This window comes from Hyperolius riggenbachi, chromosome 6 (assembly GCF_040937935.1).
Source record: "Hyperolius riggenbachi isolate aHypRig1 chromosome 6, aHypRig1.pri, whole genome shotgun sequence".
NCBI lineage: Eukaryota > Metazoa > Chordata > Amphibia > Anura > Hyperoliidae > Hyperolius > Hyperolius riggenbachi.
In genome coordinates, this window is record NC_090651.1 from 177,996,872 (window position 1) to 178,019,187 (window position 22,316).

Genomic DNA, 22,316 nt, shown 5'->3' on the forward strand with positions numbered 1-22,316 from the left:
GCCTTAAGGGGAACGAATGGATCAGCTGAGCAGAGGTCTCAGAAGCTCTGAGGGCGTCCAGAGATTCGTGAGAAAGATTTGCCACGGCTGTACGAACTGTCATTCGATTTGGGGAGTGTCTCACTGCACACAGGCAACTGGAGCTTATTTTATTTTAGTATATTGTATTTGGTGATATACACTAAGTTTGATAATGCACTCTGTGTGTTATGTTTGTGGCCGCAAAATCCTCTCGCCCTCCCACGGGTTTTTAGGGAGGGGGGGAGGGGAGGCTGGCGCGGCAGCTCCAGTGTGGGCAGCGTACATGTGATTTGGCATAGTTCTTGTTCATAGTTCCTGTGTTTCAAGTTGTCTCTGTTTAGTTGTCTCTGTGTAGTGCGTATGAAGTTTGCAGTTTGTGTTATGTGTGTTTTCTAAGCCCTGGGTGAATGATTTCAGTTGGTCACATATAGGATTCTACAGTTGCGCTGTGAAAGGCATGTTTTCAGGAGTTACTGTTATCCCTGCTGCCTACCTCGTCGGTTACAGAACGGTGGGAGGATTTGTGTGAGAGCGGTCCTTCGTCTCGCATTCCGGAGGGAGGGGTGCGAAGCTGCGCAGCGATATATGCTATATCTAGTAGTTTTGTTCTTCTGTACAGTTCAGTGTGGTTTCTTTTCTCCTGCTGCGCACAGGAATGCCCCCCCCTTCGGAGTGAGAAGGGGGAAGGATGATGAAGTTAAGAGTTACAGCTGTGAGATTGTGTGACGCTGTGTGTTTTTGTTTACGTTGTTTTTCTCCATCACAGAATCAGAGTTCTGTGTGAAGCGGTATGATGGATGACACAGGTTTACGTGGGTGTATCTGTCAGCATGTATGGGTTAGTAGCGGGAGTTTGTGAGATGTCCTGCAGGGTAGAGATTGTGGCTCACAAACCGTGTGTCTGAGAACAGAGATTTCTGAATCAGGAAGATATGTATAGATCACATGTTAATACTGTCAATGTGTTTGCATTGTTTTTTTTTTTCCTTTTGTCTGTCTAGCCGATAGAGGGCTGATGGTAACACAAATAGCAGACTTGCGGTAGGTCTGTCTGGCATGTTCCAGTTTCCAAGATGGTGACAGAGCTCAGGGGCCGCCCCGATATTTGTGACGTATGTGGGGGGGTGGTGCTGGAAGCGCCCACGTAAGGGCACGCCCTCAATGAGAGGCTGGCAAGTCAGCGAGGGAGGGGGCCATGGATCCAGGGATCAGGGCTGTGCAAACGGGCACCTTGCATGGAGCAGCTGATCGGGAAATCCATAGAAGGGGCAGAGACACTCTACAGAGTATCCCAGATTACAGAGTATCTTCCCAGAGTCTGGTCATGGGGAGAAAGAATGCCAGAGATGTGAAACATGCAGTGGCTATGAGACAATCATAGTTGCTGTTGCTGTTTTCCAGCAAGGTACATGGAGACACATAGATGTCAGATATTTCCCGGGGAATGATTTGCAAGGGCGGATCAGGGGTTATCTGGACAGGGTTACTTAGGGGATTATTCCTTTATGTGATGCACCTTAAAGAGTGGTGCAACATGATTTCCCAATAGAGAAAGGGGGGAACAGTACATAAGGGTGTACCGGAGGTGGGAAAAAAACAGGAGTTGACCAATCCAGGTATCCGTCGCCACGGCGGCAGATCGGTAAACGTTTTTTTCGGTTTTTGTCATGGACAGGACCAGAGACTGACAAAGAGGTCAATGCTGGGCTGTTTGTGTGTTTTTCCTCGTCCACTGATTAGTTAAATATATTTTTTCCAGCTCCTATCAAGTTTAGCACAGAACAGAACTGAAAGCAGTTCATGGGGCAATTACAAAGAAGCAGGGAATTGCCATTTACAGAGTGACAGTGTATCAGTACAGTGTTTGCCATACGACTACCTACCTAGTGGGCATTCAGTGATTCTCATGCAGGCCTATGAAGCTGGCATGCGTAGCCCTGAACCCTGTGTAGTTAAAGTGCAAAGCACACCTTCCTACAGGGAGGTAGCCATTTTTTGGGCAAGTAGGGGGGTAGTAGCATTGGCAAACATGGGTCAGAGGATACAACAAACGGGGCTTCTAGCAGAGCTGGTTGCGATCAATGAAGTTCTAGGTAAGTAACAACGAAAATGTGTAAGGGCATTGCAAGCTCAGCTGAAAAGCAGTCTGCAGGTAGCAGCTACATGTGTGTGGCATCCGTACTCAGTACATACTACGGCTGAGTATGTACAGGCGGGATGAGTCCGAGTTTTCAATGAGGTAAGAGCTTCCAAAGGTGAAGTCCGTGGGAGAACATTTTAAAAAGGTAAGTACTTATGACATTGTACATTAGGTAGTGGAGAGGAGTAGTGGAGAGGTCCAGTCTACCAAAAAGAGTAAACAGAGTTCAGGAGAGCTATAAAGAAACGAGATCAATTACGGTATATATTGATCAATCTAAGGTGTACAGAGTACAAGCCGCAGGGCGAAACCCAAATCATTCATAAGAATTGATTTGTTTGTATTTTGATTTCAGGAGTTTGGCAATATGGAATCGAGAAAGCTGAGATGCTGGCAGCAGAGACAGAGATGTCAGTCGGATAAGCAAAAGTGTCCAGAGGCCAATCCTGGTTTAGAGAACAGTGAGATTTCCAAGATTGGAAAAAGACTAAAAAACTGACTGAGCAAAGCATAATGCAAATTGCTAATGTTTTTCTTTCCCAAGGAGGTGCTCTCATAATGAAGAGTACTGTGCTGATGGTGATCCTATGCTGCCATTTCATCCTAGGAGACCGAGGAGCAGGGGCGGCGCCAGGGGGGTGTTTGGGGGTGCTCGAGCACCCCCTAGAATTGTCCAAGCACCCCCAAAGCACCCCCTGGAGTGAAGTGACTTCAGGCGTCTAAAAGACGCCAAGTCAGTTCACACAGCGGCAGCACGGAGCAGCAGGCAGGGCTACGGTAAGATGGCCGCCCGGAGCCCTGTTCTGCAGACTTCGAGTCTGCAGTGCATGGCTTCGGGCGGCCATTTTCCCGTAGCCCTGCTCTGCATGCAGGCAGGAAGTCTCGTCGTGACGTCGGGAAGGAAGAGGATCGTGGGCGCGCGGGCGCTGCGCGCCACAATGAGGTCGGGACAGGAGGTCGGGAAAGAAGGTCTTCTGGCTGTAGGTGAGTAAATGGGTTTTTCTTTTCTTTTTCAGGTGATGCTGATTGTGCATATTGGTGCCATATCTGCTATGGATTGTGCATATTGGGGCCATATCTGCTATGGATTGTGCATATTGGGGCCATATCTGCTACGGATTGTGCATATTGGGGTCATATCTGCTACGGATTGTGCATATTGGGGTCATATCTGCTACCGATTGTGCATATTGGGGTCATATCTGCTACGGATTGTGCATATTGGGGTCATATCTGCTACCGATTGTGCATATTGGAGCCATATCTGCTACCGATTGTGCATATTGGAGCCATATCTGCTACCGATTGTGCATATTGGAGCCATATCTGCTACCGATTGTGCATATTGGGGCCATATCTGCTACCGATTGTGCATATTGGGGCCATATCTGCTACCGATTGTGCATATTGGGGCCATATCTGCTACCGATTGTGCATATTGGGGCCATATCTGCTACCGATTGTGCATATTGGGACCATATCTGCTACCGATTGTGCATATTGGGACCATATCTGCTACCGATTGTGCATATTGGGACCATATCTGCTACCGATTGTGCATATTGGGACCATATCTGCTACCGATTGTGCATATTGGGACCATATCTGCTACCGATTGTGCATATTGGGGTCATATCTGAAAACGATTGTGCATATTGGGGTCATATCTGATAACGATTGTGCATATTGTGGCCATATCTGATAACGATTGTGCATATTGGGGCCATATCTGATAACGATTGTGCATATTGGGGCCATATCTGATAACGATTGTGCATATTGGGGCCATATCTGATAACGATTGTGCATATTGGGGCCATATCTGATAACGATTGTGCATATTGGGGTCATTGGACGTGTTTTTTGTTAAAATCTGCTCACATTACGTGTGTTTTCTTGAGAAAACCTGCACAATTATGTGAATTTTCTGGGAAAAGGGTCACCAAAACTTGGGCCCTCTGTCTTTGCGTTGCACTTTTAAAGGGAACCCGAGGTGAGAATAATATTGAGGCTGCCATATTTATCTCCTTTTAAGTAATACCAGCTGCCTGGCTGCCGTGTTGGTCCTCTGCCTCTAATTCTTTCAACCATAGACCCTGAACAAGCATGCAGCAGGTCAGGGGTTTCTGACAATATTGTCAGAACTGACAAGATTAGCTGCATGCTTGTTTCTGGTGTAATTCAGTTCACTACTACAGCCAAATAGATCAGCAGGGCTGCCAGGCAACTAAAATTGTTTAAAAGGAAATAAATATTGCATCCACCATATCACTCTCACCCTGGGTTCACTTTAAATTACAGTTAGCCCCGCCCTCATCCGGTCATGACCACGCCCACTTTTTCGCCACAGGTTGTAGCCACACCCATTTTTTGCCGCGGCCATCAGCTCCCCCGGAAATTGGTCCAGCACCTGCATAGCACCCCCTAAAAAAAATTCCTGGAGCCGCCACTGCCGAGGAGAGGACATTCTCATGAACAATAAGGGTTAATCAGAACAAGGCCCAAACATCTTAAGGTTTGGAGAAAAAGGTACTGATCCTTTTGCCCTTCCATCTGAGTGGCCCGATTGGACCGAACCGGGAAGAAGGAAAAGATCACTCGTGCCAGGTGGAAACAAATTTCATGGCACAATGTTGGTGAAAGGTGTGAAGGGTCAAGTGTGCTGGAAGTGTGATGTGAACGCAGGGCCGGCCCTAGACTTTTTGCCGCCTGAGGCAAATTTTGAAAAAATTATTGCTGCTGCCGCCGCCGAGCTGGTGGGGTAGCGGGCAGGGCGGGGGTATTGGGCCTAGCGGCGGGGAGGGCAGTCGGACCCCCCCCCTCCCTCGCCTGGGTCCCTTGTCCTCCGCTCCCCTCCAGCCTTAAATAGATCAGAAGCGCTACTCGTAAGAGGCAGTGGGCGGGGAGGACTCACCTCTTCCTCGCTCGATCCAGCGTGCGCTCCACTGACGTCCCATCCTGCAGCGCCGTCCACTTACAATACAGTGGGCGGCGTTGCAGGAAGTGACATCAGTGGAGCGCACGCTGGATCGAGGAAGAGGTGAGTCCTCCCCGCCCACTGCCTCTTATGAGTTGCGCTTCTGATCTATTTAAGGCTGGAGGGGAGCGGAGGACGGGGGCCCAGGCGAGGGAGGGGGGTCCGACCCCCCTCCCCGCCGCTAGGCCCAATACCCCCGTCCTGCCCGCTACCCCTCCAGCTGGGCGGCCGGCTCCCCGCACTCACCGACGGGCGGATGCCGCCCCTAGAAATTTGCCGCCTGAGGCAAAAGTTTCACCCCGCCGGCAATGTGTGAATGGCAACTTAAATCTGCACTGGAATGTCACACTCCCGGAACCAACGCACCGATCTAAAGTTTTGTTAAAAGGTACATTGCAGTAGAATGGGTACATGCAAAAGGTGGAGTGTGTTGTTCAGGATTACCTTGTCTTGGTTCTCTGGAGTGAGATGGTTCTAGATTGGAGAGGAATGAGCAGTAAGTATCAATTCTCTTCCAGGAGAGAAGCAGTGAACAATATCACACTCTGGAGCAACCAAAAGAGGGTGTCTCTGAGACAACTATACACACGTAAAGGCTGGAAAGCAGAAGGGTTTTGGTTCTCAAAACGAGAAGTAAAAATCGAGATCCAGCCACATGTTCAGGTGACAAAGAGGGTGGGGAGAGCGATCGCAGGAAAGGGAGTGTCAACACAGGTAACATCATCCTCACTACACGGTTCACAATATGAGACAAGATTACACAGTCCATATTCATCCACTTATTCTCATGCTTGATGGGTAAGTGAGGAGGTACTTTTAATTGAAAAATTGCAGAGAGTACATTCTTCCCAACCGAAGGTACGTATTTTGCCTCAGGAGATAAGGGGGGCAAAGGTCCAATCAGGACAGTTGGGAACATCTTTTGTCATTGAGATACTAATCAATTTCCCAGAAGAAAAAGTACCTACAATATTCTTCTGGGGAGGGCCACAAGGGTTAGCATGGGATGTGAGTTTAATGGATCAGAGGACTTTTTGGAGTAGAGAGGTAGAATCCTGGGATACATCAGGTATCCCACCCTTCTCTATGATGGAAGGGTGATGGGACTAAAACGAGGGAGTTTAAAAATAGCGCCCCTAGTCCCACAGTCACTAGAGTTTAAAGGTCCAAATAGATCTTGTATAATGAGAAGGGGAACCGTGACAGTAAAAGTCTAGTCAGTTAACGCACAACACAAATTAAATTCTGGGGTACACTCAAAGGCAGATTCAAATAATTCTTCAGAAGATGATTGCACATGCTAGGGGTACTGCATGGGAAACAGCATGCTTGTCTATGCAGACCGAGTGAACAGCGGATTTTAAGATAATGGCTCAAGCCTTATCAGAAGGTAAAACTCCTTTACAACTGAGATTTGACAAGGAGAGATTCATCGATTTTCCTGGGGAAGGATATTTTGCATGGAGGCACCGAGATGTCTGGGTAAACAGGTGGAAAGAGTGCGACAATTCTTTATGCACCGCTACTTCCATAGTTCCTACCGATGGAAAAACCCAGGTAGTTTTTCCAGTAGTATCACTGGGGACACCTGTTTCTTCCACACATGTCTTACACCATGACCTGAGAGGTCAACATTTTTTGGTGCTAAACGGGGAGGTGAAACAAGTAGATTTGTCATTATGCTGGCAATTCAGGTGAGTTCCAGTCTGACCTGATGGAGAAGGTTTCTGGCGATGTTCCAGGGACACTTGGACTGGGCCTCTGCAGTTCAAAATTTATTTCTACACCCACTGGTCATAATGATGGGGATGACAATCTTGGGCATCATTACACAGGTGAGTTTGTGTGTAAAATTACGCAAACAAATTAACAGGGTTAAGAGATTGGTGTCAGATAAACAGTCTCATAAGCCAATATTTCCAAGCTAAGTGACATATAAGGTTAGGTGTATAGTTTTCAGCATTACCTATGCTGGAGCTAATTGTTTAAAGGCATTCTTTTAGAAGACACCTGGCACTGCTCCGTTGCTTAACAGACAAACAAGTTTCACTTTTCCATGATCATGCAAGTTTGTAAGGAACAATGCAAGTGACGCAAATGCTGAGAATGTGGTATATAGGGACCTAGAAGTAGGGCATCCCCAGATAGCCTGGTTACAGGAAGGCCAAGAGGTCTTGCTCTCTCTCCCAGGGATAACCACCTACAGCAGAGAAAGTGTAAACATAAAGAAAAGAAAACGGGTGCTGTCTGAACCAGTAGAAGGGAATGGATCTGCAGATCAAGCCTTTTCAGGGGGGACTGTAAGAATTTAAGTATTATATGATTGAATTCATAGGCCTCAGTAACTTTAACTGAGTTTAGTTGATTTGCAGAGTCTCCCTTTAAGAAGCATTTCTAGAAACACTGGAACATGGTTTTGTGTCTTACACAAAACCAGCCACGGTTAAAGAGTTTACCAGTGTTGAGGCCAGACTAGCTGGTGACGAACAACATACATATGAGCCATTGTTATGAAAATATTCTCACAAGAACATTAAACAAAGGAATATGATGACAGTTCTTAGAACTAGGTGATAGTTCGGGCATGCGCAGTAAAGACCGTGCCTGTCATTATATCACAAGGTTTTATCAGCCAATAGCAGGCGATGAGTTCCTGCTCAGATGATGTCACATTTAACTCTTTGGTGGTTGGTACTAAAGCAGCTGACAGGCTCCAGAGAGCCACTTCTAAATACTGCTGCTTCTTCTAAATCTGGCTGATGACTCCCACCCTTTACTTTTATTTGTAATGTATTGTCATATTATCTAACTGTATGCTGTATATAGGCCTACGGGCTACGTAGTATAGATGGAACATAACAGAAAACCTGGTTGCCATGCAATGGAACCAAGAACTGTAACGCAAGAGGACTTACTACAGAACAATTGCTTCGCTGTGTAGGGATGAGCATCTGTATATCTCTTTACAGAATAAACTCCTTGAAACTGTGATGACGCCTAAGAAGTTCTATCTCCTATGCTGCTTGCTGTGATGAGAGTCAAGTTATCCCACTTCCTGTGATATGGTGCCGAACGAAGGTGTAGTGTTGTTGCCAATAGCGACCAACGTCGATTCTTACAAAGATGTATTGGATCTTGGTATTTGTATAGATTCTTACAAAGTGTATTGGATTTACAGAAAGTGAACAATAATTGTTTAAACAAAATTAGGCAGGTGCATAAATGTGGGCACTGTTGTCATTTTATTAATTCCAAAACCTTTAGAATGAATTATTGGAACTCAAATTGGCTTGGTAAGCTCAGTGACCCCTGACCTACATACACAGGTGAATCCAATTGTGAGAAAGAGTATTTAAGGGGGTCAATTGTAAGTTTCCCTCCTCTTTGAATTTTCTCTGAAGAGTAGCAACATGGGGGTCTCAAAATAACTCTCAAATGACCTGAATACTGTAATGGAACGCGGAAAAGCCGCCGCGTGTACTGGCAGCAAGGCGGCTTATTCTGCTCAGCGCGGCGGTTTGCACGCAGCAGCGCGCATCTGGTGTGGCTGGGTCTGGTAGTTCACACAGGTTGAGGAATACGCGCGAGCTGAGAGGCAGAACCTTTATGACAAACGAGGAGGGATACGCTGACCAGGTTGGTCAGCTGACCTCAGAGCAAGTGGCTATTGGTTGATCGGTGATGGGTGGCAATGGAGAGCGCCGCTCTATATATAGTCACTGCTGGTCAGTCTCAAGTTGTCTGCCGTTGCGAACACTTACGTGAAAGCACTCAGACCATAGTCAGATCCTACAGTGTGTTAGAACCAGGAGGACCTGGGAATTCACACTGAGCCAGATTACTTCTGTGTTATCATTGTGTTATACTCCAGACTAGTTCCAGGGTGTTGAGACCACGGACCTCACACCCAAGACTAGGGACTCTGTGTTATCATTGTGTTATACTCCAGACTAGTTCCAGGGTGTTGAGACCACGGACCTCACACCCAAGACTAGGGACTCTGTGTTATCATTGTGTTATACTCCAGACTAGTTCCAGGGTGTTGAGACCACGGACCTCACACCCAAGACTAGGGACTCTGTGTTATCATTGTGTTATACTCCAGACTAGTTCCAGGGTGTTGAGACCACGGACCTCACACCCAAGACTAGGGACTCTGTGTTATTGTGTTATACTGCAGACTAGTTCCAGGGTGTTGAGACCACGGACCTCACACCCAAGACTAGGGATTCTGTGTTATCATTGTGTTATACTTCAGACTAGTTCCAGGGTGTCGAGACCACGGACCTCACACCTAAGACTAGGGATACTGTGTACCATCATATTACTTCAGACTAGTTCCAGGGTGTCGAGACCACGGACCTCACACCCAAGACTAGGCATTGTTTGATATCTGTTATGACCTATTGCATTTCTGACTATCCCTCTGCTTTCTGATTCGGTACCTACGCATATCTGATTACCTGTTGCCAACCCTGCCTGTCCTTGGTTACCGAATCAGCCTTCTGTCTTTGTACCTTGTCTGCCCGTGTGTTGCCGTCACTCAGCCACAGGTCCTTCCTGCTATTCAGCCTGGAGCTCAACCCCTTTTGGATATCTCAGGCTGCTGGAAGGTTCTTGCACTTCCCAGAGGGAGGTTTTTCCTATACTGCCAAAGACCACCTGCTCCTTGGGTGGTCTCACTCAAAGTTATTACTGTTGCACCAAACACTCACACTATACAGGTGTCCAGAGGTTAGTTATACTTGGATTATTGGTGATTCTGCAGATCATCCATAATCAGGTATATATCTGTATTCTTGGTGATACTGCAGATCACCAATAATTAGATTCTCTCTGTGTGCTGACACCGATCGTTACAGAACGGCAGACCCAAACCAAATGGACGCACTTAACAGCAGTCTTGATGCACTCACCACCTCGGTGGAAAATTTAATCCAAGTGCTGGACAGTCATCAAACCCAGATCAACGCTTTGTCTGGGTCTGCACAACTCCTACAGACGGCTGTGAATTTAGTGCGATCTCCTCCAGGTACAGACTTACGTATGCCTGTGCCCGAAAGGTTTTCTGGTCACAGATCTGACTTTCAGAATTTTAGAAATCGAGTGTTATCCTACTTTGAGTTAAGGCCTAATTCATCAGGGACCGTGGCACAGAGAATTACGTTTATTAAGACTCTGCTGTCAGGTGATTCCCAGACCTGGGCATATAGTCTCCAGACAGGGCATGAGGCCCTAACCTCGGTTGAGGAATTTTTTAAAGCTATGGCTATAATTTATAATGATCCGGACATTGCCTCTACCGCTGAGCGGTAGCTCAAGACTTTGCAGCAAGGCAAGGATCCGGTTGAAATTTACGCAGCTGAGTTCAGGAGATGGGCAGTTTCAGCTAGATGGGGGTCATTTGCACTTCTGGACTGGTTTTTGTCAGGGTTGTCAGACGCGGTCTCTAATCTAATGCTGGGTCATCCTGAGCCGAAGTCTATTGACGAGGCCATTTCATTAGCTGTCAGGGTTGATCGTCGTCTACGCTACCAGAGACAGACTCGAAGTAGGAACAATGTGAGATATGTTTCCTACGCCTCTCCTCCACCTGTGTCACCTCCGCCGGAACCAGTGGAGATTGGTCGGTCAAAATTGTCCCGGGTGGAGCAGAATCGCAGAAAATCAGAACAGCTCTGTCTATACTGTGCAGAGGAGGGTCACAAAGTGCAGAATTGTCCCAAGAAGTTGGGAAACTCTGCCGCCTAGGTGTAGTCGGAGGTAATACCCTAGGCGCGCAGTCTTTACCTCCAGACGATAAACGTTTGCTCCTCCCTTTGTTCTATATCTTGGGAAGATCAAATAGTTGCCACTGAGGCCTTCCTAGACTCTGGCTCAGCAGCCAACTTTATGGATTACGAATTTGCAAAGAAATTGGGGATTCCTATTTCTCCTTTGACTCAACGGATTCTGGTCACTGCAGTAGACGACTCTCCTCTGCAGAGTAAATATCCTCTGTCTCAGACCCCAGAGTTAAGGGTCACGGTGGGGGTGTTACATAATGAGAGTCTACAGTTTCTGGTTTTGCGGATGACAACTTCCATGATCATCCTTGGCATGCCATGGTTACAACTTCAATCCCCTCAGATCAATTGGGCTTCAGGTCAGCTAACGAGCTGGTCTACCCATTGCCATCATCATTGTTTAGCGAAGGTAACCTTGGGTAACACCAAGATTCAGGTGGAAGGTTTGCCAAGCCAGTATTCAGACTTTGCTGACGTGTTTAGTCCCAAATCAGCAGATAAACTTCCTCCCCACCGTCCTTTTGATTGTCCCATCGATCTCAGGTCTGGTTGTATGCCCCCTAGAGGTCATCTCTATAATTTATCTGGGCCAGAGAAATTGGCTATGCAAGAGTACATCCGAGAAAATTTGGCTAAAGGTTTTATTCGTCCCTCTCGGTCACCAGCAGGGGCAGGATTCTTTTTCGTGAAAAAGAAGGATGGAGGCCTCCGTCCCTGCATTGATTATCGGGGCTTAAATAAGATTACAGTAAAAAATTGTTATTCTTTGCCTTTAATTGACGATTTGTTTACCCAGGTCACCAATGCTATTTCTCGAAGCTGGATTTGAGGGGTGCATACAACCTTGTGCGTATCAGGGATGGTGATGAATGGAAGACGGCCTTTAACACACCCGACGGGCATTACGAGTACCTGGTGATGCCCTTCGGGTTGTGTAACGCCCCGGCCGTCTTCCAAGAGCTGATTAACGAGGTGTTCAGAGAGGTGTTGGGCAGATTCGTCTTGGTGTACTTAGATGATATACTGATTTTTTCATCCAACCTCCCAGAACATAGGAAACATGTTAAGTTTGTGCTACGGTAGTTGAGACAGAATATGCTGTATGCTACATTGGAAAAATGCATTTTCGAAGTGACCTCTGTCGCCTTTCTGGGGTACATAATCTCGACCTCTGGCCTCTCTATGAACCCTGGAAAGGTTTCTACTGTCTTGGAGTGGCCTCAGCCTGTAGGACTGAAGGCACTCCAGAGATTCCTGGGGTTCGCCAACTACTACAGGAGGTTCATAAAGGGGTACTCTACGGTGATCTCGCCTCTCACCAGTCTCACCAAGAAAGGGGCAGACACTCACCACTGGTCCCCAGAGGCCCATGCTGCTTTCTCCACTCTGAAGAAATCGTTCTGTTCTGCACCCATATTGAGACATGTAGACATTACCTTTCCCTTTATCGTAGAGGTTGATGCCTCAGAGGTAGGGGTAGGGGCTGTGCTGTCTCAGCGTTCTGGTTTGCAGGGGAAACTCCACCCTTGTGCCTATTTTTCCCGTAGGTTTTCACCCGCAGAGTAAAACTACGATATAGGCAACCGGGAACTTCTAGCCATCAAGTTGGCCTTTGAGGAATGGCGACATTGGCTAGAAGGGGCAGAACACACCATTACAGTTTACACGGACCACAAAAATTTAGAGTACATTGAGGGCGCTAAGAGACTTCGCCCCGACAGGCCCGGTGGTCGTTATTCTTTTCGAGATTCAGATTTATAATCACGTATACCCCTGGTAGTAAGAACAAAAAGGCTGATGCCTTATCCAGGTGTTTTGAGCCCGAGACAGTACAGCCCTCAGCCCCTGAGACCATTCTACCTCAGAAGGTGGTCCTGGCAGCCACTGAGACCTGGAAAGACTGGACTGTCACTCTGAGTCCATTTCAACAGGATGTTCCAGAGGGGAAGCCTGAGGGGGTCCTGTTTGTACCATTGCCTTTTTGCCTACAACTGTTGCAGCTGTTTCATTCCCACAAGAATGCTGGGCATCCTGGGGCCACCAGAACTCAGGATCTGCTTGCTAGATGTGCTTGGTGGCCGTCATTGGCAACAGACTGTGAACCTTGGACCCATTTGTCCATAGATTTTGTGGGCGAACTCTCCAGGTCTGAGGGCATGACGGTCATTTGGGTGGTAGGCGATCGATTCAGTAAGATGGCTCATTTTGTCCCCCTGAAAGGACTCCCCTCGGCCCAGGAATTGGCTGATCTCTTCATCCAGCACATTTTCCGGCTGCATGGCATTCCGGAAAATATAGTGTCAGATCGGGGAGTCCAATTCGTGTCTAAGTTTTGGAGGGCATTTTGCCATCAGTTAGATATGGATCTTTCTTTTTCATCAGGCTACCACCCACAGACCAATGGCCAGACCGAAAGAGTCAACCAGTCCCTGGAACAGTTTCTGAGATGTTGCAGATGCACAAACCGACTGGGTAAAATTCTTGCCGTTTGCAGAATTTGCACACAACAATCTGAAAAGTTCCTCTTCAGGATTTTCCCCATTTCAGGTAGTGTCGGGAAAGTCACCTAAATGTGCCCCATTGCCAGTGGCTTCAACTCCGTTTCCAGCCCTGGAGGTTTGGCAGAGGTCCTTAAAACAAATTTGGGGAATGGTTAAAAGAAATTTGGGGAGGGCGGTGATACCAGTCTGAAGAGCTTGTGTGAATGACTGGCTGTTAGGAGAAAGACACATTAGCAAGCTAGTCTGCAGGCAGATAGGACATATTTTGATCTTTTAGTAGCGATGCACCATTCTCCATTTGGCATTTTGCCAGTTAATGGGGCAATTAATATAAATCTTTGTAAAATTGCCCCTGTATGGTATATTGACTTGATACTTGATATTTATATATTTTAGGACAGATTACAGGTGTGGGCAAAGTTTGGAGTCGGTAGCTCCTCCCACTTAGTTTCAAGTCAAGATATCTTTTGAACTAAGCAAAATTTACCTGTGGGAAGTTTGACCATTGGTGTCTAGAAGTTGAGGGGCACCTCTGGTCAAAGCCATGCCCAGTTGGCAGTGTGCCAAAACTAAGGCAATATGTTTAAGAAAAAGGCCAAATCCCTAAAAGAACCTGCGGAGATCCCCGGCTGGACCGAGCCTCCATATAATATTATAGCAGTGGAATTAGCTAGCCATGGGTTGGCAGAATCATGGGATAAGCAGTTAAAAGAATCAGAACCGGTTGATTTAGTTCAAGTACTTGAAAAACTCCCTGCCAAGGTAGGTGATGCAGTTACCCTAGCTAGAAGGAGCTGGGTGTTGGCCTCTGCATATCGTGGTGTGCACAAGCGCACAGGATCGAGAAAAGGCGGAACAGGCTCAACTTGAGGTTGAGGGACGCTGCCTGATGCTTGAATGTAGTGGGAAATTGTTGAAAGACAAATTAGTCCACTACCAGGAGGGGGTCCCTTTCAAAATCAAAAGAGAATTAGTCCCTCCAGTACATATACCACCAGCTACTAAATTGATAGCTATGAAGCACTACAGGATACCAGGGGGACACATTGAAATTTCACAGACTATAAAAGAGTTGGTTGAGGTAGGTGTCATAAGACCTACTACCACTGCCTGGAAAAATCCTGTATGGCCCATCAAAAAAAGTGATGGGTCATGGAGGATGACAGTTGACTACAGGGAGTTAAACAAATATACTTCACCTTTGACAGCAGCCGTGCCAGACACTATTGGCATTATTGAAAATATCCAGAAACATCCAGGCACTTGGTATGTAACAGCAGATCTTGTGAATGCCTTCTTTACAATTCCAATAGAAGAGAAGGCTCAAGATCAATTTGCTTTCTCCTGGTTAGGTAGACAGTACACATTCACTAGGCTACCGCAGGGGTGGCTACACAGTCCAACAATATGTCACAGGGTGGTGGCGGAACATCTTGATGATGTGAAACTATCACCAGAGATGCAACTTTCTCATTATATTGATGATATAATGATACAGGGAAAGGATGCAGAAAGCCTACAAGCTGAATTAGATAAACTTGTAGCACATATGAAAGAGAAGGGTTGGGAAATCAATCCAGCAAAAATCCAAGGACCAGCACAAACAGTGAAGTTCCTTGGTATTCAATGGAATAAAGGACACAGGGAAATTCTCCCTAAGGTAAAGCAAAAGATTCTTGATTTCCCAACCCCCAGAAATAAGAAAGAGATGCAGTCCTACATAGGATTGTTTGGTTTCTGGAGACAGCATATATCTCACTTAGGGCTGTTACTGGCACCGCTCTACAAGGTAACTCGCAAAAAATACGAGTTCACTTGGACAGAGGAACAACAGGCTGCCTCTGAAGCTGCCAAGCAGGCCATACAAACAGCAGTAGATTTATGGCCAATGAGAGAGGGGGATGTGGAGTTACATGTCTCAGTATCAGACGAACATGCTAACTGGTCTTTGTGGCAAAAACAGGATGGAAAGAGAGTACCTTTGGGTTTCTAGAGCAAAAAATTACCAGAGGCCGGAGATAAATATATCCCTTTTGAGAAGCAATTGTTAGCTTGCTATTGGGCTCTGGTAGAGACAGAGCAATTGACTTTAGGTCATGCGGTTCTGTTGCGGCCACAAATACCAATTATGCAATGGGTAATGTCCAATCCTAAGACTAATCGGGTGGGACATGCCCAGGAACAGACTATCATTAAGTGGAAATGGTACATTTCACAAAGAGCTAAACCAGGAGAAGGAGGTATAGCTGCACTGCATGAGAAGGTAGCTAGTGTACCTTCGAGAGAAGGTGCACCTCTTGTTCCTGATGCTTTACTGGAGAACCAAGAATCTCCAGTAAAGTGGGGAAAAGGCTTTGAGGCATTAACAGAACAACAAAAAGAACATGCTTGGTTCACGGATGGATCAGCCAAATATATGGGAGGAGGTAGAAGGTGGAAAAGTGTGGCATACAACCCTAAAATGTCAGTTACCCTCACAGTAGAAGGTGATGGTATGAGTAGCCAATATGCTGAATTAATGGCAGTATTTTTGGCACTAAAAAGAGAGCAAGGGGGACAATGCCACATTTTTACAGATTCTTGGTCAGTAGTGAATGGTCTGGCTACATGGATGATGGGCTGGAAGAAACATAATTGGCTGATCCACGGGAAGGAGATATGGGGAAAGCGGATCTGGCAGGACATTGAGGAAATAGTCCAAAGAACTGACACAACTGTTTTTCATGTTGATGCTCATATGCCTATAGATTCTTTTGCAAAGATAGGTGAAGTGAAGGGCACCAAAGCATCGGTGGGTGTGCCACGACCCCTTCCCAGTGTCCCTTGGGACCAATACTGCCACAGTGATGAATGGGTCGGCACCACCAAAAGTAAATAAAGCTCTTTAATGAACCAGAACAGCAGTGACAGACGCTGTTTCGGGCTGACAAGCCCTTCCTCAAACTGCTTACAAAGTGAACACACACTAGCACCAACCTTATACACCCACCGAAGTGGGTGGGAACACGAGCGGACCTGATGGGAGACCTGAAACTAGCCACATAACAAAAATCACTCACCAATAGCGGAAGAAACCGCTGAACGCCAAGCCGGAACCTCCCTCGGCTTCACCTCGCCCTCCCCCGTGTAGCTGAATATTACCAGCCAATCCGAGAGAAGACTCGGCTCCGCCCAGCGTGACGTCAAGGCTCTCTGCCGTGCGCACACGCTATCAGAGTCATAGGCTCCCGCACGGTGTCTTGGGAGTACAACTCTTTATTCCACCGGCACGCTTTGTGTTGGTGGCGTTTTAAAGCTTTATTTACTTTTGGTGGTGCCGACCCATTCATCACTGTATAGATTCTTTTGAACGTTTGTTTAATTCTCAAGCAGATGCGGCAACAGCCATATCCACTGCATCAAAGTCTGATGACAAAGAAGAAACAAAGCAATGGCTGGAGGGTACAGCCGTTTGGATTCACCAAAAAAGTGGACATCTTGGAGAAAAGGCCACTTACAGGTGGGCGCAGGAGAGAGGTATTCCCCTAACTTTAGATGTGATCAAACAGACAATACAAAAATGTCCCATATGTCAATATGTACAAAAGAGGGAAGTACCACATACGGTGATGGGGCATATTGGGAGGGGAAAATTGCCAGCTCAAATATGGCAGATGGATTTTGTAGGTCCATTGCCTGAGAGTAGAAGGTGTAAGTATATGTGTACTGCAGTAGACACATATTCAGGATTAATGATTGCTTTCCCGTGCGCTTCGGCTACTCAATGGAGTACTCTAAGAACATTGGAGACAATCATTCAATATTATGGGATGCCATTACAAATACAAACGGATAATGGATCTTATTTTACAGGTAAGGAGGTAAAGGATTTTGCCTCCATAAACAACATTGAGTGGGTATATCATATGCCATATTACCCACAGGCTGCAGGGCTTATTGAGAGAATGAACGGTCTATTAAAAGGAGCTTTAAAGAAAATGACCACTGATGGTAGTTATGGTCAATGGAGAGATAATCTCTCTACTGCTCTTCAATCTCTCAATAATAGACCTCTTACAGAATCTACCACCCCTCTAATGAGAATGCTGACCCCTAACCTGACTATAGGTAAAATTAATATAGAATCTATTGAGTATTGGAAAATTGATGAAAAAGCGGAAGTCCCTTACAGGGGAACCTCTAGATCTGCAGGTTTGGATTTGCATTCTCTTGAAGTGGTAGTAATACCCCCGGGTACTACTAAATTGATTCCCACCGGGATAGGGGTAAGAATCCCCTCAGGACATTATGGGCAACTAGCTACCAGATCAAGTTATGCCCTCAGAAGTCTGCTAGTGGTGGGAGGGGTGATAGATGAGGACTATCAAGGGGAAGTGAAGGTAGTGCTTATTAATTTGGGTAAAACAGATGCCATAGTAGCACAACGAGATAGAATAGCGCAGATGCTATTGATTCCCATTTATATAGCACAGATAAAAGAAACTCAGGCTCCTACTGAATTGACTGTTAGGGGGCAAAAAGGTTTTGGATCTACTAATGAGATAAGTGTAGGAGCAAAAATATGGGTCCAAAACACGGACGGACCTCCGTCACCTGCTCAAGTAATAGCGGTTGGCAAGGACCGTACTCTACTCGTTATGAGGCCTGGAGTAGAGAAGTGGGAATATATCCCACAGGAAAAATGCTAATTACGGGAATAACTTGTATCTCTTTTTGATTTAGATAAATCCGAGTGTCTATGGCTTCGTCCTTGGTCTCCTTGGTATCGCATCGTTGGTACCCTCCGTAGACGGTAACACCCCGGGAAGTCTTCTCTCTTTGACGAATCGGTCCAACGGAACTTGGGAATGGGGATGGCACGGTATTAATTTACGAAGACGATTATGTGTGTGAGCCGAAGCAACGATGTGCATTTGCTAATTGGACCGTAGGAACCAGCATATGGAAGGGGCCTAATCCTCCTGGAATGGTATTCAAGGGGGGACGAAATACATCCAACTATGCTTTATACCAGACACATGTAAAGCTATGGATAACTTCTTCAGTGACTATATTTTGTTGCAATGTGCCTTTGTTTCCTGAGTTAAACAGGACAGAGAAGAGAGAGATTTTGACTAAGGCTTGTAATACCTGGAGGGGAACTACTTTGGATTTAAATCTAACAGAGCCTAAATACATTATATGTACAAATGGAACTGACATAACTAATCGAAGCCCTTGGGCTGATTTTCTTTTCTTTATGAACATGGATACGGCCAAAGTTGACCCTGGACAGGTAAAGAGACTCCCATCCACTTGTAAAAGGGTGGGACAACATGCACAAAAAACAAACTGAACTGTCATTTGAAATAACTTTCCCACCCGCACAGAGGTGTAGATATCGGAGAGCATGGTATGACACCTTGTTGGGGGGATATGGAACTCTAACTGGAACCCTTAATGGGTTCGATATAGAAACTTTGGCTAATAGGATGCATAATGCTGGTAGTAAAATTAATGATGCCTTAACATTGCAGGATAAGTGGATGCCCACAATATGGGCACCTCTAAAGTTGCAAGCTAAACTAGATGATGATTCACTTGATCTAACTAGTGCCAGTATAGCATCACAGTATATTATTGATGTGAATATGACTCGAGTTGTGAATTGGACAATCTGCTCTATGCAAACTCTTCAACAGCAACAACAGAAAGGGTTGTTTCAAACCATGTTGTTGACTGGGAATGAAGGGGTCTGGAGGACCGTGTTTGATAAAATGGTGAAAACAGAACATTGGTTGTATATCAGAGCACCTAAAGTGAGATGCGATGATACCTCTTGCATAGGGCAATTGACTCTTTACAACGTTACCAAAAGTAGTATAATGTGTAAATTTGTTGTTTTACCTTTATTAATTGGGCCAGAAGACAATCAACACTTCTGGGTACCTACATTTTATGGTCAAGTGATTGATGCTGAAAATAAAACGCATGATTTGACTTTGTGTGATGAAACGCTGGAGGGTAAAATTTGCAAATTGCAGTCTTCTGTATATGAACCTTGTTTGTTACAGAATACTGTAAATAAATGTGAGTGGACCATAATGCCTATATCATATCGCTGGATGGTGGAAATATCTCCTCAAGTGATATGTGTAGTGACTGATCGTCCGGTGGTCCCTAAAATGAGGGTGCCTTTTGCAGGATGCATACACAATATCACTGTATTCCAATGGGAAAATGAAACTTTTATGTTGATGCCCGATATAGCGTTAACTACAAAGGTTTCCTGGCAAGGTCAAGGTTTGGATGTCCCAAATTGGGATCTAAACCTTACCAAATTGCAAAAGATCATAGCACAATCTCATGAGGTACAACAGACAATAAAACAGTTGAATAGAAGTATAATCGTATAGCACATCAAAGCAAGCCGGGCAACCGTTTCCTTGTTCTGCTTCCTTGTTTATTGTGTCTTGCTGCCAAAACCATTACATACATGCAAACAGTCTTGATACATCAAACCTGGTGCGGGTGTCAGCGCTGAGGTGTACCAGGGTGTGGGTGACCAGGGCAAAAAGGACTGCACAACGCCGTTTCGCGCCTGACTGGCGCTTGTTCACGTGCTCGTGTCCTGTGTAGAAGGAAGCGCTGTGCGGCTTCCTGTATACATCTTGGGAAGCCGCACCCTAAGCGCTTCTGGTTGGTGCGTGGAGCTGATGTCAGTGAGGGTTAGGGGTGAGGGGGGCGGGGCCGCGCCGACCAGCGGCGAAGAGTGATGATGCGCTGTGTACATGAAGTGAAAACAGCGTCCAAGTTGCGATAGCAACCATTGCTTTCACTACCAACAGCTTACGTGTAGTACTGTGAAAAACGTATATATTATTGTGCAACATATTAACACCTATACATATTAAACTTGTATCATCCTTCTGGTGTGTACATCTAAAGTGATCCGTGCTTGTTCACAAAAGTGCATATATAGAAACCTCTAACATTCTGTGAGACAAAATGTGCGCATGCTTATGGCATGAAGCAAAATTCATTTGGGCATAGATTACAATTGCCTGCACCCACCAGGTTAAAATAACCTCTTTATTATTTGTTCTAATAAAACCTCTATACAAAAAACCCGGAACCCTTTTAAAAAAGACTGGGGTGGTATTACTGTCTTAGGAGGAGACCTTAAGGACGCATTGTCCTTTCTACTTTGTTTAATGGACGTCCACATCCATTGCCAGATAACCCGGACAGGCATCCATTAATTATTCCTGTCTGGATCTATGGTGTTATTAGTCAAAAAAGGGGAGCCATAAAGAAAACCCCCGTTAAGTGGCAGGGGCATTCCCGTGGGGTGCACACTGATGTCCCATATTGGAGGGCTGCAAGGTCGACTAACCCTGCGACCATAGAAGAATACAGGTAGATAAGAACAAAGTGTGCCAAATCCCATATTAGAAGTCAAAAATGCAATCTGGGCTTTATTTTCCCCATAAAAGGTGTAGGAAGGCTGTTTCACACACGATTTATTGGTTATTGCGTGTATTTGTATTACCGGGGTCAATGTGGGGATCTACCCCCTCCCCATGTGTTTATACTACACGCTGAAAAGGATCCAATTATTAATGGATCCACCGTGCTTATTGCACAGGTTTTCGTTATGTGGGTCCTGTATACTAGGACCCACAATTAGAAAGCCCAGGTTCTTTATGACTTATCCATGATGCCGGTGTAAAAAAAGAGAGATGGGGGGAGTGGGAGAGAGGAGAGAGGGTAGTTACATATACAGGAGAGCAGAAACCAAGGACTGCCAGAACAGAATGCAAGATCCCAGAAAAGGGGTCAAAAGTCTAAGATAAGCCAGTGGGAGTAGATAGAAAACCATATGCCCACCGAACCTCGGGTAAAAGAGTCCCACGACCAGGGAAAGAAAGACAAGGGGAAGGACTCATCTTATTTATAACATGGATACAGGTCCGGGCACGGGGGGCCCCGCACCCAGTCAGGAAACGGGGGGAAAAATCTTACGGTGCCAGACCCATCGAGGATGAAGAGAAGCTCATGGGTCAAGGAAACATGCTAGCTCCAGCCTATCATTGAGACCTATAGGTCCCATGGCCTCCGTGCGTAGGATCACCCGCGATTCTCGTCGGGTCAACTCGCGGTCCCGATCCCCACCTCTCCTGGAGGGGCTAACATGCAGGAGACCTGCGAATCTCAGGCACCTTGCATTACCTCCATGCGCCTCCCTCACATGCTCGATGAGTCGGGGGCACCCCTTCCCAGATTTAATGGACTTAAAGTGCTCATTTATTCTCTCTTTGAGGGGTCTAGTGGTTTTGCCTACGTAATAAAAATCGCATGGGCAAAAAACCACATAAGATACAAATTTTGTTTGGCAGGTGATAAAAGCCCGTACTTCCCACTGTACCCCTCCCAAGCGGTAGTTCTTGCCTTCCCGCATGTAGGGGCAATATCTACACTTCCCACACTTGTGATTACCCTTGGGGCGACTAAGGCTCAGCCAGTTGGACGTTGGACATGAGCGAAACTCGCTCCGGGTTAAGATATCACCCAAGGTGGGAGCCCTCCTGTATGCTATTCTGGGGGGGTCTGGGAACACTCTCTGGAGGGTGGGGTCTCTTGTAACCAATGGCCAATTCTTCTTAACTATCTGGGTTAACTTTTTGGCCATGGGAGTGTAGTCAAAGGTCAGGGTGAAAGGACCCCCCTCCATACTTTTGGGGGTCCTGGAGAGGAGAGAGGACCTGTCTTTGCCCCTTGCTCTATCCCTGGCCCTTACGAGGAGTTCTTTGTCATAGTTACGTGCCTCTAATCTAGCCGTCAACTCTTGTGACTGCTCCTCGAATGAGTCCAGATAGGTATTGTTTCGTCTTAGGCGCAGGTACTGGCCG

General features: G+C 46.2%; 2 protein-coding genes across 3 annotated transcripts in view; one reads left to right on the plus strand and one right to left on the minus strand.

The window, feature by feature from the left end:
* SERHL2 (serine hydrolase like 2) overlaps nucleotides 1-22,316 on the minus strand; it is a 1,569,464-nt gene that overhangs the window by 39,623 nt on the left and 1,507,525 nt on the right. The gene's annotated exons all lie outside the window — the stretch shown is intronic.
* LOC137521280 (uncharacterized) lies at nucleotides 16,313-18,221 on the plus strand. Its single transcript, XM_068240306.1, has 3 exons — nucleotides 16,313-16,379; nucleotides 16,798-17,415; nucleotides 18,148-18,221. Exons 1-3 carry the CDS (start codon nucleotides 16,313-16,315, stop codon nucleotides 18,219-18,221), a joined length of 759 nt encoding a protein of 252 aa, XP_068096407.1.

What these genes read in the sequence shown, in the direction of transcription:
- LOC137521280 (XM_068240306.1), top strand. Translation starts at nt 16,313, where the DNA reads ATGAACCAGAACAGCAGTGACAGACGCTGTTTCGGGCTGACAAGCCCT. An exon ending in TTCCTCAAACTGCTTACAAA is followed by an intron (nt 16,380 to 16,797) that starts GTGAACACACAC and finishes ATTCTCAAGCAG; the next exon opens with ATGCGGCAACAGCCATATCC. An exon ending in AAAGAAAATGACCACTGATG is followed by an intron (nt 17,416 to 18,147) that starts GTAGTTATGGTC and finishes TTTTTGATTTAG; the next exon opens with ATAAATCCGAGTGTCTATGG.